The 16186-nt window shown below is 41.1% G+C and overlaps 1 protein-coding gene across 1 annotated transcript in view; it reads right to left on the bottom strand.

Annotated features, from left to right (window-relative positions):
* Positions 1-12180, bottom strand: part of LOC133539056 (probable ATP-dependent RNA helicase DDX5) — a 32205-nt gene extending 20025 nt beyond the window's left edge. The window contains exons 1-3 of the mRNA XM_061881087.1: positions 11995-12180; positions 5810-5981; positions 5628-5724 (exon numbers count right to left, since the gene is read on the bottom strand). Of these exons, the coding sequence (XP_061737071.1) occupies positions 5628-5724; positions 5810-5981; positions 11995-12035 (310 nt within the window). The 5' untranslated portion in view covers positions 12036-12180. The remainder of the gene's footprint in view (positions 1-5627; positions 5725-5809; positions 5982-11994) is intronic.
* Positions 12181-16186: the final 4006 nt, after the last annotated feature.

Below are 16186 nucleotides of genomic sequence, written 5' to 3'. Positions count from 1 at the left end.
AAGACAGGGTTGAGTCTGACAAACCAATTCGTGTTTTGATACGCTCTAATAAAATATTATGATCGACGGTATCGAAAGCAGCGCTAAGATCGAGGAGCAGCAACATAGATGACGCATCAGAGTCCATCGTTAGCAATAGATCATTAGTCAATTTTGTGAGGGCTGTCTCCGTAGAGTGATTTGCCCTGAAACCGGATTGAAAGGTTTCACATAGATTGTTAAACGCTAAGTGTTTATTTAGCTGCTCTGCAACAATTTTTTCGAGGATTTTCGAAATAAAGGGAAGGTGAGATACCGGTCGGTAGTTTACCATGAGGTCAGGATCGAGGTTAGGTCTTTTAAGGAGAGGATGAATAAGCGCTATTTTGAATGCTAGGGGAACAGTGCCCGAGGAAAGTGATAAGTTTATAATATTTAGCACTGATGGACCTAATAATACAAAAAGCTCCTTGATAAGTTTCCCAGGAAGTGGGTCAAGTAAACATGTTGTTTGTTTTATTCCATTTACACGTTGTAACAATTCTTCTAATGTTATTTCATCAAAACGAGAGAAACTATTTTGGATATTTGCAGTATCCGCCGTATATACAGTCGTATCTGTGTTACTATAACCCAGTTGTAGCTGGGACGCATTGTCTTTAATCTCCTTTCTAATAAGTTCAATTTTCTTACTAAAGAACTTCATAAAGTCATCTGCCGAATGGGTGGAGCTACTGGAAGGAGTCCCTTGTTGGGTTAGCGATGCTACTGTACTAAACAAAAATTTGGAATCGTTTTTATTAATGCGGATGAGATTTGAGTATTAATTAGTTTTAGCTACATATTCCGTACAATTGCCCACTAAATGGTAACACCCCAATAAGTTTTTCAACCTATTTAAGTCGGAGTCCACGTTAATCAATTCATGGTAAAGCTAATGAGAGTACTCTGTTGTGCTCATAAAGCCTTTTGAAAACATCCAAAAACTGCCAGGAATTCATTATATACATGTCGTGGCCAAAATATAATACAAGTATTAGCAATATTGTTATTATAGGTGGGCTTCACGGTGGCAGAGGGGTTAGTGCGTCTGCCTCACAATACGAAGGTCCTGCAGTCCTCGGTTCAAATCCAGGCTCGGGATCTTTCTGTGTGGAGTTTGCATGTTCTCCCCGTGAATGCGTGGGTTCCCTCCAGGTACTCCGGCTTCCTCCCACTTCCAAAAACATGCACCTGGGGATAGGTTGATTGGCAACACTAAATTGGCCCTAGTGTGTGAATGTGAGTGTGAATGTTGTCTGTCTATCTGTGTTGGCCCTGCGATGAGGTGGCGACTTGTCCAGGGTGTACCCCGCCTTCCGCCCGATTGTAGCTGAGATAGGCGCCAGCGCCCCCCGCGACCCCAAGAAGGGAATAAGCGGTAGAAAATGGATGGATGTTTATTATAGGTGCTAACGCAGACAAGCTATTTTTAGCCGTGATCACTGAGCGCTGCTGCTATATTGACATACTGAGCTGCTGCATCTCCTCTGAGCAGTTGAAAGGTAATCCCAGATTATACATCATGCCTCTCACCTGGATAGTAGAAAGTTGTGGCCATAAACCGAAAACTTGGTCAACTTTGACATCCAACTAAATAGCGAGAGAGACACGAAAAGACGCTCATTTGCGGAATCTTTTTCTTTAAACCTACGTGAAGATTATGATTAATTATTTCTCTAAATTGAAAAACATAAACATCCTATCACACATTGTATAGTACGCAATTGTTTTATTATGTTTGGAGTTTGTATATCTTGTTCAGCACTCAGCAATGTGTACATGATGCCAAGTGCTTGACTAAAGCTGCTTCTGTTTAGCACACAGCTTCTAAAACGTGTAGCTCGTCCTCTACTACGGCTGAAAAATGTAATGTTGTGGATCATCAGACTCCAAAGTAGTCTTTCTTGTCTCTACGTAAGTCTGCCATGATCAGTAATGTTGTTGTTGTTAAAGGGAAAAGTCAACGTTGTGTGAGCCAAATAAATAATACATGTTATTACCAATGTGCCTGTTACTACAGGACATATATACTTACTTACAGTGCGTATATTAAGTGTTGATGGAGGCTTTTAGATGTTTTAAAGCACTTTATGGGCAAAATAAAGCGACTACCAACGTTTCAAATGCAAAATTTCTCCAAAAAATGTATACCATTTCAAAGGTCTTAGAAAAACTTTCCAATGGTACTCGAACCATTTGGGTAGGCCAAATATTAAGGGTGCTACTCATTTTTGAAGTTAAAGAATCAGTTGCATTTTTGTCTTGAATTATACTTTAAAAATGTGTGACCTACATGCTGTATATTTTGGAAACCTTACTCTTAGTCGTAAATACATTAAATAAAAAGCAAATGGATTAGTTCATTAACCCAAAGAAAATCACTTATTGAAAAAAATACAAACTTAAATAATTTATCAATATTTTATTTAGTTAATTAGCGTATAGGGTATAGGCATACTCTTTTGAATACAAAGTGTGAATGGTTTAAACTAGGGCTGGGCAACGATTAAAAATTTTAATCGAAGTTAATCGCACTATTTGTCCGATTAATTGCATTGTATACGCAAAGCCCAATAATGAATTCAAAAGTAGTGTGTAGTGCACCTTTATTGGAATATTCTCCCACATGAACAAAAGCGCCAAAACATTTGTTGTGCAAACACAATTTAAATCAGTCCTTGTTAAACAGTAGCAGTTAAATAGCATATTTTATGAAAATCAACTCAAAAAATGTAAACACAAACATTTAAGCTTATTGCCACTGCCAGGGTGTTTAAGTTATCCTGTTTGTTATGGAAAATAAATATAATCTACATACAAATCTCTGAGCCACAATCATAACATCTGAACAGGCAATTTCTGAGGTAACAGCAGAAACATTTTTTTTATCAGGGATCTTATGTTTAAAAAACCTATATTATAGGTAGTAGGCTGTTTTAGGGAATTTTTGATCAAATTATCCGTAGTAGCAATATTAATAATGTTGTGTTTATTCTGCGTAGTGCACTTAAAATAATTATGACCATATCTAGGAATTGATATGATGGGAATTTTCCGATTGTTTGCTTGGTGCTTTGATAAACTGAACGCATATACATGGTACTATTTGTGATGTTATGAGCCAGGGAAAAAAAGAACTACCCTACCCAGCATGCAACAGGAGTGACGAGCATGCGTGGTAGCCCGGTATAGGTTGTGTCGCCATGACGGCATCTTGTATGTTGTGATATGCACACTCTGAAAGTAAACGTTAAGAACTCACCCAACACTCCTCGTCTGCATTATTCATAAATAGACAGACAACACATATACTCCGCTGCTTCACAGGCCGCTGGATGTAGCCGGCAAAGTATTCCCATGCTAGCTAGCCGGGTCTAGCAAGCACGCGTCATTCAGTCCAAAACGGCCCGATCTATCCACATCCAGAATTGTCTGGCGGTCGTAAGTGATCCCGGAGTGACCACGCTGTAAGCCAGCCATGAAATTTGCAGAATCGTCCGGTATTTTTGCCAAATGTTCCATCTTTACCAAGAGCCCCTCGAAGCCGAAGCTTATCCGGGCGACGCCATCTTGTTAAGAAAAGGCGTTAACAAAATAAAAGCATGTAAATAACATACGCAAATGTGCGATAAAATAATTGTCGGCGTTAATAGATTGATGAGTTAACTCGTAATTAACGCATTAATTTGCCCACCCCTAGTTTAATCAAATCATAAAACACCATTTTGAGGGAATACTCGTGTATGATACAATCTGACAATAGAGAGTTTCTCTGGAGGAAATGTTACACAACTTTTGTGGATTTTCATGGTGGCGGCCTCGGACAGACAATACTAGCTAGCACAAAAAAGATGTTTCAATGCTCATATTGACTTCATATTTCACTATACAAACATCTTAAGCTGTAAATCCTTCCAAAATTACTTTCAGGTACAATTCTGTATGATATTGAGATGTACAAGTGTGCGTGTTGATCAGACCCAGGAATTTTGAAAGTGGAGACAAATGTGAACTACGTCATCAACCTCTGCGCTCTTCAATTAGCACAACCTCCCCCCTCCAAGCCACCGCTGCAATGGAGATAAGCAGGTAAATAAACATAGGCATTATTAGCTCACTCTTTGCTAACATTTAATGAAGTAGTTAACGACGGATCATTGTAAGCTGAATTTTTGTAGCTTTAATTTACGAGTTTGAATGCATAAAAAAAGAAGACCAACCATGTGATCTTGTCTTACATAAGGATTGTGAATGATAGACAACATTCCAAATAAAGGGCAGTTCCCCTTTAAGGCTTTGACAACCAATTAGGTCTTTAAACTTACACAACTGTCTGACTGGATGTTTGAAAGAACTAGAAATCAACATCCGTTTGTTACGTCTCGTCTCGATTACTGTAACGTATTATTTTCGGGTCTCCCCATGTCTAGCATTAAAAGATTACAGTTGGTACAAAATGCGGCTGCTAGACTTTTGACGAGAACAAGAAAGTTTGATCACATTACGCCTGTACTGTATATACCTTTATATACATATATACATACATATATACCTATACTGTATATACCTTTATATACATATATACATACATATATACCTATACTGGCTCACCTGCACTGGCTTCCTGTGCACTTAAGATGTGACTTTAAGGTTTTACTACTTACGTGTAAAATACTACATGGTCTAGCTCCATCCTATCTTGCCGATTGTATTGTACCATATGTCCCGGCAAGAAATCTGCCTTCAAAGGACTCCGGCTTATTAGTGATTCCCAAAGCCCAAAAAAAGTCTGTGGGCTGTAGAGCTTTTTCATTTCGGGTTCCAGTACTCTGGAATGCCCTCCTGGTAACAGTTTGAGATGCCACCTCAGTAGAAGCATTTAAGTCTCACCTTAAAACTCATTTGTATACTCTAGCCTTTAAATAGACTCCCTTTTTAGACCAGTTGATCTGCCGTTTTTCTTTTTCTCCTATGTCCCACTCTCCCTTGTCGAGGGGGTCCGGTCCGATCCGGTGGCCATGTACTGCTTGCCTGTGTATCGGCTGGGGACATCTCTGCGCTGCTGATCCGCCTCCGCTTGGGATGGTTTCCTGCTGGCTCCGCTGTGAACGGGACTCTCGCTGCTGAGTTGGATCCGCTTTGGACTGGACTCTCGCGGCTGTGTTGGATCCATTATGGATTGAACTTTCACAGTATAATGTTAGACCCGCTCGACATCCATTGCTTTCGTCCTCTCCAAGGTTCTCATAGTCATCATTGTCACCGACGTCCCACTGGGTGTGAGTTTTCCTTGCCCTTATGTGGGCATACCGAGGATGTCGTAGTGGTTTGTGTTGTCGTTTGTGCAGCCCTTTGAGACACTAGTGATTTAGCGCTATATAAGTAAACATTGATTGATTGATTGATGTGCATAAATCAGATGTGGCATTTCTGTTGAATATATTGCAACAGTCAAATAACAGATTGAGAGTAATGAAACATTTAACTTGCCATCCCCCTCCCACATTCACTGGCACACTGACGCATACATTGATTTAATTGCAGTCTAGAAGCCAGCATTTGGTGATGAATAGAAACGGTGTAGCCATTATGTTAAAAGAACTCACTTGGAAAAGCTGCTTCATGGAACTTTACGATTGGTTTGGGGCAATCTCCGCCTTTGACCGTAACTTCTTTACTTCTTCTGTACTGCTCAACCTCTTGCTGAAAATGGAGGGGAAAGGAAATAATAAATGAATGTTGTTAAGCCCCATAGAGAATGTCAACAACAACAATAAAGGACGCTTACAAGAGATCTCCGGCTGGTGTCTGGATGTTCGTGGTAGAAGTTCTTTTGAAACTTCGGAAGTTGATCAAGGTTCCAGTGCCTCTTTCTTAGCCTGTCACCGGGGTTGCCAAACTTTGCAGGGGGAGGTCCACCTCTGCCACCGCCTCCAAAACGAGGAGGTCCCCCACCATACCTACCGTGGAAGATAGTCCATTAAATACATTCATTTATTTGTGGCGGTCCTCGTTTAAGCATGATGTAGCACCACAACTACGGCTTGGTGATAAAACCATAACGAAATATCTCAAGAAATGACTTTTCTTTTTTACAGTAGTAGGAGACAAGTTGTCCACACTTTTAAAGAAGCAAGATTGCAGCAACACCCGCACTGAAGCCAAGGTCAAACATTTGTGAAAGTCTATTCAACCAACCCTTTTGTATGGTCAAATATGAAAGGATCTATCATGCAAAAACAACTTTTCTTACCTGTTTTTGTGTATTTGGGAGCTGCATAGGTGCCGAAAATATGAAATCAAATCATGTTTGATATTTATAAAACAAATCTTTCCTTCCTTCATACTCCCTCCAAACCAGCCACTTCAAATGTTCCCCTTTAGTGACCTTTTTCTGAATTGTGACGTCAGCGGATACTTCCGTACGTTTAAATTTTCCCCAAAGGGCTTTGCGCGAGTCCGCCATGCGCCTGTGCTGTAGTCAATAAGCTCATTTTTCCTCTATCCAATCCAATCTAATCCACTTTATTTATATAGCACATTCAAACAACAATAACATTTCCAAAGTGCTGCACAGCCATGTTAAAACAATATTATGCTCCACCAATGACTGAATAAAACGAAAAATAAATAAAAATAAAACCAATAAAAACAATATAAAAACAAATATCCTCTTGTTGTGGGGCAGACAGGCTCGTACATGCACCTGCATCTGCTGCTGCTATAGTTGTAACTTATATGTCAGTAGACTCCACATGGAAGCAGTATCAACTAAAACAAAGATAGCCGGGAGAAAGTGGAGCCATGTAAACAAAATGGCACATCGTACAGAGACAGTGAGAAAAAGAAGACGGTCTGTAAAACTACATCTATGCAAAATGTTGACAAAGAAGCATTGTTGCATGTTATGTAGACCACGAGGAAGTCTTTTAAGTGTAGAAAATAAATCCTCATGACACAAAAACATGTAAAACTATATCCTTGACTCCTTAGGGGTTTGATAGTTGGTTGAAGTTTATTTCAAACATGCATACAATTTCAATATAATACATCTCATATTTTCACTTTTCTTTACAACATGTTCGATAAGTAGTCGGAAGAAGCAAAGCTTATTCAATCTTACCCCTTTTCTACTTCACAGCAATTGTAGTACTATCACATTTTTCACTTCCTGTTCTTCATTTGTCCACAATTTACACTCATTCATTCTGAAAACAAAACTTCTCTTCATTAATAGTTAAGTCAGTTATGAGTCACATCATGAGATGAACAGTATTTTCTTTGCCATAAGATTGTTCCACAATTTGATTCCACATACTGATATGCTAAAGGTTTTAAGTGTTGTACGTGCATACAAATAATTTGCGTTACATTTTTCTCTAAGGTTGTATTTTTCATCTATTGTTGAAGAATTGTTATACATTTTCGGGTAGCAGGTTATAGTTTGCATCATTGAAGATGTTTGCAAATGCTCAGTGGCCCCGTTTAGCCGTGCCCACAGCTGCATGTTATTGATGAGCAACATGTGGAGTAAACTTGAAGAAATCAGCCAACACGCCTGGTCTGCATCTTTTATGATGACACATATATTTGCAAGGGCATTTTCAAGAGGGATATTTCAAGAGAAACTACATCTTGTGAGACCCATGGCGGCCAACCATTGAAGCTGGAATGGGTTCTACAGATTGTGAGTTCAGGTATTTTATTTCATTTTATTTTGACACATATGATGCGGGTTTATTGATTCTTAAAAGCGCCAGAAAATAACCTGTTAAGTACACTGTTGACGTGTCTCAATGACCAGTGGTGCGTATGTGTGTCCAGCAATGGTCATGTGGTGACATCAATGATGCTATTTTGAGAGGTCATCATTGAAGTAGGACATCACTGAAGGCCTAGGTGGGAAACGCACGGCTCGCCACCACTCATTTTTAAAATTGTAAAAAATAAAAATGGGTAATCTGACAATCATTCGTCAAGGTTAACTGATCGAAGATCATTAAAGACAAGTCATGTTAGATCATGTTGTTTGTGCTTTTTCTTTTTCTTTTTTCCGTCATTCCAAGTGCACTTATTAGCTGCCATTTCAACGGCGAGAGATGAGTGGCTGTGGCAATGTTAAGTGCTTATAGCTGTGATGTATTACCTTCGCTGGGGTTCACCGCATAAACAGCAAGTAATAAGAAGTATAATCCTCCATCTCCGCTTGGGATGGTTTCCTGCTGGCTTCACTTTGGACTGGACTCTCGCTACTATATTAGATCAATCAATCAATCAATGTTTACTTATATAGCCCTAAATCACTAGTGTCTCAAAGGGCTGCACAAATCCACTTTGGTCTGGATTCTCACGGTTATGTTAGATCCACTATGGATTGGACTTTCACAATATCATGTTAGATCTGCTCGACATCCATTGCTTTCGGTCCCCTGGGTGGAGGGGGTGGGGGGGTTTGCCCACATATGCGGTCCTCTCCAAGGTTTCTCATAATCAATCAATCAATGTTTACTTACATAGCCCTAAATCACTAGTGTCTCAAAGGGCTGCACAAACCACAACATAAACCACTACGACATCCTCGGTAGGCCCACATAAGGGCAAGGAAAACTCACACCCAGTGGGACGTCGGTGACAATGATGACTAAGAACCTTGGAGAGGACGAAAGCAATGGATGTCGAGCGGGTCTAACATGATACTGTGAAAGTTCAATCCATAATGGATCCAACACAGCCACGAGCGGGTCTAACATAATACTGTGAAAGTTCAATCCAAATTGGATCCAACACAGTCGCGAGAGTCCAGTCCAAAGCGGATCCAACACAGCAGCGAGAGTCCCGTTCACAGCAGAGCCAGCAGGAAAACATCCCAAGTGGATGCGGATCAGCAGATCAGAGATGTCCCCAGCCGATACACAGGCAAGCAGTACATGGCCACCGGATCGGACCGGACCCCCTCCACAAGGGAGAGTGGGACATAGGAGAAAAAGAAAAGAAACGGCAGATCAACTGGTCTAAAAAGGGAGTCTATTTAAAGGCTAAAGTATACAAATGAGTTTTAAGGTGAGACTTAAATGCTTATAATTAATAGTCATCATTGTCGACATCCCACTGGGGTGAGTTTTTCCTTGCCCTTATGTGGGCTCTACCGAGGATGTCGTTGTGGTTTGTGCAGCCCTTTGAGACACTTGTGATTTACAGCTATATAAATAAACACTGATTGATTGATCTTTACATCATGTAGTAACAAACATCAAGTAATAACAAGTCTAATCCTCCATTTTTACATCATGTAGTGACGTGAAGTGAAGTGAATTATACTTATATAGCGCTTTTCTCTAGTGACTCAAAGAGCTTTACATAGTGAAACCCAATATCCAAGTTACATTTATAAACCAGTGTGGGTGGCACTGGGAGCAGGTGGGTAAAGTGTCTTGCCCAAGTACACAACAGCAGTGACTAGGATGGCAGAAGCGGGGATTGAACCTGCAACAGGGCCGTCGCCAGACATATTTCACTGGGGCACGTGCCCCACTGTTGATCTGCAGTGTCCCAGTAAAAATTTCACCAATAAAAAAAAAACGCTTCAGAGTTTTAAGTCTACATAACATAGACAACAGCGCACATACTACTTAGTATGGTAATTGATTGCTACTGTATTCACTCCACGTAACAGTGAGCACATGGCTACTTAATATGGTAATTTATTCACGTGTGGATCGAGACTTCGGTTGAGAGAGAGAGAAAGAGAGAGAGAGAGAGAGAGAGAGGGGGGATTCGAATCACTGTTGAGGTAGGTGACGTTAGCCAACAACGATTTGTTAATTACAATATTTTGATTTTGATTTGACTCAAACTGTAACTCCTAGATTTAAGAAAGTTATTCGGCCGCAGCAGAGAAGAAGCAGCAGGAATGAGAGATGTAGGTGAAGTCCTAGCTAGCTAGGCAACATCATTGTCTTAAGTTGATGCTAAGTTAGCTAACATTATTCCTTGTATCAAGACAAACATATTCATTTGCTGTACGAGCTGTCGGGGGAATTTCCAATGAACATGAAACATAATGTTGGTTATTGTCTGCTGGTTCTGCATCAATGATGATTTGGAGTAAGCATGTGTGAGTTGAGTGCTTCTCAAATACTTTATCTTCAGGAAGAAAAACATTTTTCCATTTCATCAAGTCGTGAGCCAATTTTTAAATCATTCAAGTTTATTTCACAGAAAAATAGCACAGTAGACTTGTCTTGTTAATCAGTGTGACTTTGACTAAAATAATCTGGTTTTGTCACCAGAAAATGGCTACAGCTAAAGCATCTGGTTTTATTTCCAGAAAAAATAGTAACATTTCTGTATTTGTTTTCAGAAAGATGGCTGAAAATATTGGGTTTTGTTGCCCCATTTAGATTTTTTTTAAATATATTTCCCTGTCTGTCCTGAGTCCTCCTCCAACTTGTTAGTCGCTTTGCCTTTTGCTAAAATACTATGCTAATAGTCACTAGAAAAAAGGCTAAAATAATCTGGTGTTGTTGCCACAATTTGATTTTTTTCTCCCTAAACTTTTTTTTTTCATGCACACATCTGACTGCGCCTCACTGAAATTGACACACAATCCACTTTTATGTCAGGAGCCAGCAGTTGGGAACCACTGGTCAACTGTATAACAGTTACTGTAATATTTCCATGTCTGTCCAGAGTGATTGACCACTTTGCAAAAATGAAAAGGAGACGTTACAGTTTACTTCTCAGAAAATGATTCCCTGAACAGACACACAACAGTTGTTCATTTATTCTACTACTGTGGCTTTATTGTTTTGTGTATATTTTATAGTTTTGTGTATCTGAAATAGGATTAGTCATATTGCCATAAATGGAAATTAAATAATATAAAAGAACCCAGAGATGTAGGGGAGCTTTATTTTTTGTTTTACTTTTGTAGATGTTAAATTTGCAGATGATTACTGCAATATATATTTAAAAAAGATTCATTGCTCTTCCTTTTTGCTTTTACCAGTAGCAGTTTAGAAGCCTGGAGTAAAAAAGTGCACAGGTAGGTCAAATGCATGAGTTAATTTCAGGTGGTTCATCAAAGATCCATACAACATGATCTGATATGATTTCATAGTTTAAAGCACTATTTATGTATTTTTTATGATAAATAAGTGCTAAAAATGATTTTGCTTGCGCGCTTTGCACGCTCACATGAATTATTTGTGCCCCAGTACAGTATTAGGTCTAGTGACGCCCCTGACCTGCAACCCTCAAGTTGCTGGCCCGGCCGTGACAAATATCAAGTAATAAGAAGTATATACTTCTGCGTTCTACAGCGTGTGTTCAGAATCCTCGGCATTAGAGGACTGGAATCCAAAAAAGCCACTAAGAACATCCTCGAGGCCGCAGAAAAAGGCTGTGGATCCGTAGGGTGGATCCGTGGTGCGCTACTTGGACACAGGCCGGGGTCTGATCACCCCCGGCTGGGTCGCCCGGGCGAGGGTGTCTGATGATAAATAAAGACCCGAAACACCCTATGACCCCGGGTTAATCACTGGTGATGTGTCCAAGCATCACAGTGAGGTGTATTCAAATGCTATAATCCTCCATCTTTACATCATGTAATAAGAAGTATATACTTCCTGTGGAGGATTATATTATCCTCCATAAAATCTTTGTCATTACATGATGTAAAGATGGAGGATTACATAATCCTCCATCTTTACATCATGTAATAAGAAGTATATGCTTCTTATGGAGAATGATATAATCCTCCATCTTTACATCATGTAATGACAACCATCAAGTAATATGAAGTATATATTTCTTGTGGAGGATTATATAATCCTCCATCTCCACATCATGTAATAAGAAGTATATACTTCTTGTGGAGGATTATATAATCCTCCATCTTTACATCAAAGTGGCGACACAAGCCTGGACGCCAGCAGCCATTTGTATTCCGCTAAGAAGAAGAAGACTACTCACCCTCTGTCCCTGCCACGGTCTCTGTCTGAAAAGCCTGGCATTGTCTCTCAGAGCAGAGCACTGGGATTTAATGAGCGAGACAAAGAGTTTGTGACAAAAGTCTAATGTCGGTGAACACAAACCGACGATGACAGCTGGGCGAAGAGATGTAGTGACGTCACAGCAGAGGCGGATAACTTCATAGTATCATTGCGCGGATGGTGGGGGCGGAGCCATGGGAGGACCACCAGGACTGGACTGTTATATATATCCCTGCGCCACGTAAAGCAGGGGTGTCCAAAGTGCGACCTGGCGGTCATTTGATACTTTTAATGGCCTGCAGCATATGCTTGAAAACATTAATTTACATTAATTCTGTATTGGTATATGATTAAACTCAAGAGTAAGATTACAGAATATAATAGATTAGAATATATCTTTATTGTCATTGTACAAAACCCGTTTCCATATGAGTTGGGAAATTGTGTAAGATCAGGGGTCGGGAACCTTTTTGGCTGAGAGAGCCAAGAAGCCAAATATTTTAAAATGTATTTCCCTAAGAGCCATATAATGTTTTTTTTAACACTGCACACAACTAAACGCGTGCATTTTTAAGTATGACCAACATTTCCAGAGTATAATAGATATTTTATTATTTGTATTAACATTGTTATTCAGAAGTTAACTGTGGAGGGGGCGTGGCCTGCGGGCCTGCAGCAAAGCGGGATTTTGCCAGGACCGGCCTCGAAATCAGCGACAGGTGCGTAGATGGCCCACCTGGGCCTTGTTATCTAATCACCTGTCTCTCTGTTATAAGCAGCAGCCAGGAGGAGAGACGGGATTGAGGCTTGAGCCAGAGCGCGAGTGAGGACAAAAGATAAAAAGACAATTGCGAGAAAAATAAAATAAAACAATATTGTAACCCTAAAACAGGCTCTTGGTGGTCTGAAGAACCCCCAGGAGGGAAAGCCCCGCACTAACCACTAATAAATAAATTACTTCTTTCCATTAACGCAACTTCTTGAACATAAAAAAGCATGAGAATGTTTCATATTTTGAACGTTATTTTTAACACTGTGATTACAGGTGGAATTATTCATTACTTATCGTGTTAAGCAATGTCAGCTCAGATTTATCCGAGAGCCAGATGCAGTCATCAAAAGAGCCACATCTGGCTCTAGAGCCATAGGTTCCCTACCCCTGTGTTAGATGTAAATATAAACAGAATACAATGATTTGCAAATCCTTTTCAACCGTTATTCAATTGAATGCACTACGAAGACAACATATTTGCTGTTCAAACTCATAACCTTTATTTGTTTTTGGAAATAATAATTGACTTAGAATTTCATGGCGGCAACACGTGCCAAAGTAGTTGGGAAAGGGCATGTTCACCACTGTGTTACATCACCTTTTCTTTTAACAACACTCAATAAATGTTTGGGAACTGAGGAAACTAATTGTTGAAGCTCTGAAAGTGGAATTCTTTACCATTCTTGTTTTATGTAGAGCTTCAGTCATTCAACAGTCTTCGCTGTCATATATTACGCTTCATAATGCGCCACACATTTTCCATGGGAGACAGGTCTGGACTGCAGGCGGGCCAGGAAAGTACCACTCATCTCGGCGTCCGGAAACAGGACAGATGTTGAAATCCCTAAATTTCTTGCAATTGCACTTTGCGAAACGTTGTTCTTAAACTATTTGACTATTTGCTCACGCAGTTGTGGACAAAGGGGTGTACCTCGGCCCATCCTTTCTTGTGAAAGACTGAGCATTTTTTGGGAAGCTGTTTTTATACCCAATCATGGCACCCACCTGTTCCCAATTAGCCTGCACACCTGTGTGATGTTCCCAATAAGTGTTTGATGAGCATTCCTCAACTTTGTCAGTATTTATTGCCACCTTTCCCAACTTCTTTGTCACGTGTTGCTGGCATCAAATTCTAAAGTTAATGATTATTTGCAAAAAAAAAAGGTTTATCAGTTTGAACATCAAATATGTTGTCTTTGTAGCATATTCAACTGAATATGGGTTGAAAGTGAGGGTTGGACTCCGCCAAGGCTGTCCTTTGTCACCGATTCTGTTCATAACTTTTATGGACAGAATTTCTAGGCGCAGTCAAGGCGTTGAGGGGTTCCGGTTTGGTGACTGCAGGATTAGGTCTCTGCTTTTTGCAGATGATGTGGTCCTGATGGCTTCATCTGACCGGGATCTTCAGCTCTCACTGGATCGGTTCGCAGCCGAGTGTGAAGCGACCGGAATGAGAATCAGCACCTCCAAGTCCGAGTCCATGGTTCTCGCCCGGAAAAGGGTGGAATGCCATCTCCGGGTTGGGGAGGAGACCCTGCCCCAAGTGGAGGAGTTCAAGTACCTAGGAGTCTTGTTCACGAGTGAGGGAAGAGTGGATCGTGAGATCGACAGGCGGATCGGTGCGGCGTCTTCAGTAATGCGGATGTTGTACCGATCCATTGTGGTGAAGAAGGAGCTGAGCCGGAAGGCAAAGCTCTCAATTTACCGGTCGATCTACGTTCCCATCCTCACCTATGGTCATGAGCTTTGGGTCATGACCGAAAGGATAACGTCACGGGTACAAGCGGCCCAAATGAGTTTCCTCCGCCGTGTGGCGGGGCTCTCCCTTAGAGATAGGGTGAGAAGCTCTGCCATCCGGAAGGAACTCAAAGTAAAGCCGCTGCTCCTCCACATGGAGAGGAGCCAGATGAGGTGGTTCGGGCATCTGGTCAGGATGCCACCCGAACGCCTCCCTAGGGAGGTGTTTAAGGCACGTCCAACCGGTAGGAGGCCACGGGGAAGACCCAGGACACGTTGGGAAGACTATGTCTCCCGGCTGGCCTGGGAACGCCTCGGGATCCCCCGGGAAGAGCTAGACGAAGTGGCTGGGGAAAGAGAAGTCTGGGCTTCCCTGCTTAGGCTGCTGCCCCCGCGACCCGACCTCGGATAATCGGAAGAAGATGGATGGATGGATGGGGTTGAAAAAGATTTGCAAATCATTGTATTTCGTTTATATTTACATCTAACACAATTTCCCAACTTATATGGAAACGGGGTTTGTACATTGTATAACGAAATTGCAAGCAAACTAATTTAGTGCAAATTCATAATGACGCATAACAACATGGAACTCAGATGAATGAATAAAAATAAAACGTTAATAGCAAACACACAGCTTTCTCATTCTTTTTTATGCCTTGTGTTCAGCGACACTATTGCTCTCAGGCAAAAAGTCTTCTTCAATCTGTTTCTCAGGCATTTTATTGTCCTGTGTCTCCTGCCCGAGGGCAGAAGTTCAAAAAGTAGATGTCCGGGGTGAGGTGTTATGTCCCTTATGATGTTTTGGGCCTTTTTGAGGCACCTGGCACTGTACACATTACAAAGTCAGTGTTAATATTTGAGTGGGACCCGGGTCCCTCTGTAGTGGAAAGGTTGGGCCCCGATGTCAAAAAGCTTAAGAATCCCTGGTATACTGTATGGGATTTGAAAAGGAAACATATCCAAATGGGCCCCGCATGCAGGATTTTTCAGTGCAAAAGGTTTGGACGCCCCTGACATAAAGGCTTTACTCATTTCTTTTATTTCCACCTTGAATCACATCATTGACATTATAATATCCCAATAGGCAATCAAAATCACAAACACTTTATTAATCCCCGAGGTGAAATTAACATTTTCAGCACAATCCCATTCAAGATCAGACAAACATTACAGGGAGACAGAACAGAATCGCTGACGGGTCTGCCAACTTCCAGTGCCCATTACAAAAAAAATGAGATACAGGTAAAGAAGTCGGGAGGGGTTGGGAGGAAAAAAATTATTTAAAAAATCGGTCTAAGCCTGGGCCTCTGGAAAGTGGGTGGGGGTGCAGGGGAAATTAAAAAAAAAAGAAGGCGGGGGGGGTCCTTGCATACAAAATATAATACATTATTAACATCCATCCACCCATCCGTTTCCTACCGCTTGTCCCTTTTGAGGACAAGTCACCATCTCATCACAGGGCCAACACGGATAGACAGACAACATTCACATTTACATTCACACACTAGTGTTGCCAATCAACCTATCCCCAGGTGCATGTCTTTGGAGGTGGGAGGGACCTATCGCCAGATGCATGCCTTTGGAGGTGGGAGGGGCCTATCCCCAGGTGGATGTCTTTGGAGGTGGGAGGGGCCTATCCCCAGGTGCATGTCTTTTGGAG

The sequence above is a fragment of the Nerophis ophidion genome, linkage group LG20 (genome assembly GCF_033978795.1).
Source record: "Nerophis ophidion isolate RoL-2023_Sa linkage group LG20, RoL_Noph_v1.0, whole genome shotgun sequence".
Lineage (NCBI taxonomy): Eukaryota > Metazoa > Chordata > Actinopteri > Syngnathiformes > Syngnathidae > Nerophis > Nerophis ophidion.
This window is presented reverse-complemented; position numbering and strand designations above follow the sequence as displayed.